Source organism: Egretta garzetta, unplaced genomic scaffold, assembly GCF_000687185.1.
Source record: "Egretta garzetta isolate BGI_Z169 unplaced genomic scaffold, ASM68718v1 scaffold4, whole genome shotgun sequence".
Lineage (NCBI taxonomy): Eukaryota > Metazoa > Chordata > Aves > Pelecaniformes > Ardeidae > Egretta > Egretta garzetta.
This window is the reverse complement of record NW_009259329.1, coordinates 205,243-207,439: the sequence shown is the minus strand read 5'-3', so window position 1 is coordinate 207,439 and position 2,197 is coordinate 205,243. Positions and strand designations below refer to the sequence as shown.

At 64.2% G+C, this 2,197-nt stretch overlaps 1 protein-coding gene across 1 annotated transcript in view; it reads right to left on the bottom strand.

The window, feature by feature from the left end:
* Positions 1-272: 272 nt before the first annotated feature.
* The window catches only part of LOC104124391 (la-related protein 6), a 3,313-nt gene continuing 1,388 nt past the window's right edge, over positions 273-2,197 (bottom strand). The window contains 3 exon segments of the mRNA XM_009636729.1: positions 273-728; positions 730-1,236; positions 1,779-1,989. Coding sequence (XP_009635024.1) covers positions 273-728; positions 730-1,236; positions 1,779-1,989 — 1,174 coding nt within the window.

Below are 2,197 nucleotides of genomic sequence, written 5' to 3'. Positions count from 1 at the left end.
GGGGGGAGCCGGGCTGGACCCCAGGCAGGCGCAGTCCCCTTGGCATCAGCACGGCGCAGCTCCCGGTGCCGCTGCTGCTCCGCGTCTCGCACGCTGACCTGCTCCGAGCATCGTCCTTGCCCCAAAACTCCTGTCCCCTGCAGCAGCTGCACCACCACCGCACACAGCTCCCGGGGGCCACGGAGTTATTCTGCTCAAGAGGAGGAAAAGGAGAAAGAAAAAAGAAAAAAAAAAAAAAAGAAAAATCCCCAAACCCAAAATGCAAAGGAGCCTCAGTGCCGGAGGCTGAGCTTTCCTCTCCCAACGCTGCTGCAGAAGCCCTTGGTGCCATCAGGGCCATGGGGCAGGCGAAGCAACCCGTCCCACAGGCTGAGGAGCTCGGGGGGTTGCTTGGCTGCCAGGGGGTTGCTGGGAGGGGGTTTGGCATCCGGAGAGGGCTGGCTGCACCAGGGCTCCCAGGTGCCCGCCCCGCTCCCCCAGCTGCAGCCGTGGGGCCACTCGGTGCCCAAGCCTGCCCCGAGCGGAGGGAAGACTTTGCTGGCGAGGAGCGATCCCGTGAAGGTGTTGCCGAAGTCGCTGGGCTTGAATCCACTGCTGGGCCAGGCGGGTGCCAAGGGGTCCTTGCTCAGGAAGAGGGGCAGGGATGCTGGGGCACTGCTTGACTCCGGGGCGCTGCAGGGCCGGGGGTCCCCGGGGGTGGAGCGCCGCTGGCGCCTTGCAACCCGTCTGGTCCGCCAGCTCCTCCACCGCCTCCCTCTCAGCCCCAGGTTTCTTCTTGGAACCTTTCCCACAGAGCCGGACCACCCTGATGCTTTCGCCGCCCGGGCAGCTCTGGCGGCCGAGGTCCTCAAAGGCCCTGCGGGCGCTCTCCAGGCTCTCGTACTCCACCAGCGCGCAGCACTTGCTCAGCAGCTCCGGGAAGCGCGATGTGTATTTCCGCACATCCGAGGGCAGCTTGCGGCCTGGCCGCAGGATGCGGATGGAGGCGATGGCTCCGAAGGGGCTGAACATCCTCGTGATGGTCTCGAGGAAATTCTTCTGGAGCGGCGGCAGCAAGCCCTGCTCCTGGGGCAGCAGCTCCCAGGCCAGCAGCAGTTTGCTGGGGGGGATGCTCAGCAGGGACTCGGGGATGGGGACCCTCCGTCTCACTTTGGTGCCTTCCTCATTCACCTCCAGCATCTCCGAGAACTGCAGGGCGTAGAGCGTGAGCCGCCAGTCGCGCGTCAGGTATTTCACCTGCAGGACAGAGGGGGCCACGGCGTCCCCATGAGTCTCCTCGGGCAGGGACTGCCCTGAACCCACCACCCAGGCAAGCTGAAGTTACAGCAAGGCAGCATCCCTCTTCCATGTGAGCATCTCCAGGTCTGCAGGAGAAGGTCCCCAGTGCCCCCTGGACTGTGGCAACAAGCTACAGCTTCCCCGTGCAGCACACACCAGCGCTTCCCTGCATTTTTTTGGCTAGGGGATGATCTCTCCCAAAGCAGCCCTGGGCGGGGGGAACCATGGGCGGAAGAGGTGAAGCCGGCCCTGGGGCTGGTTTGAGGACTGCCCACCGCTTCCCCAGCCACCCCTCCCTGGTTGGAAAACAGCTACAGCACAGGGAAGGCAGAGAGCAGAGCCCAGCTCTGCACCACCAGTGCTTTGTGGGGACACAGACAGCCCGAGCGGAGCCTGGACCTCCCCATGCACCCCACCAGAGACAGCCAGAGCACACCCAGACATCCTCCACGTGAAGGCCGCTCCCCACCCCGAGCTGGCCAGCGCCACGGGCTGCCTACCTTCTTAAAGGACGTCAGCAGTTTGATGCTGACAAAGCCCATCTTGTTTTTCTGGACATGTTTCAGGAGGAAAGCATCCTTGGCCAGGTTCTCATCAGAGAGGTAGAACTCCACCTGGGCCACGATCCTCCGGACCAGCTGCGGGTCGGGGATGGAGTGGTTGCAGTCCAACAGATCAGCCCCCAAAACATCGCTCCTGTTGCAGAAGCTCCTGGCAGAGCAGCAGGGACACCAGCGTGAGTTGGTGGCCTTAGGGATGTGCAGCACTGCCTGGTCTCAGCCACAACAGCACGGACGGCAAAGACACCGGGGAGAGCCAGGGCCATCGGCTTCACCCTGGCTCCAGGGGAGCAACGCCAGCCTGGACGCTGGTGAGTCTCCTGGTGGGGGGGGCACCCGCCCCAGACCCCGAACCCAAA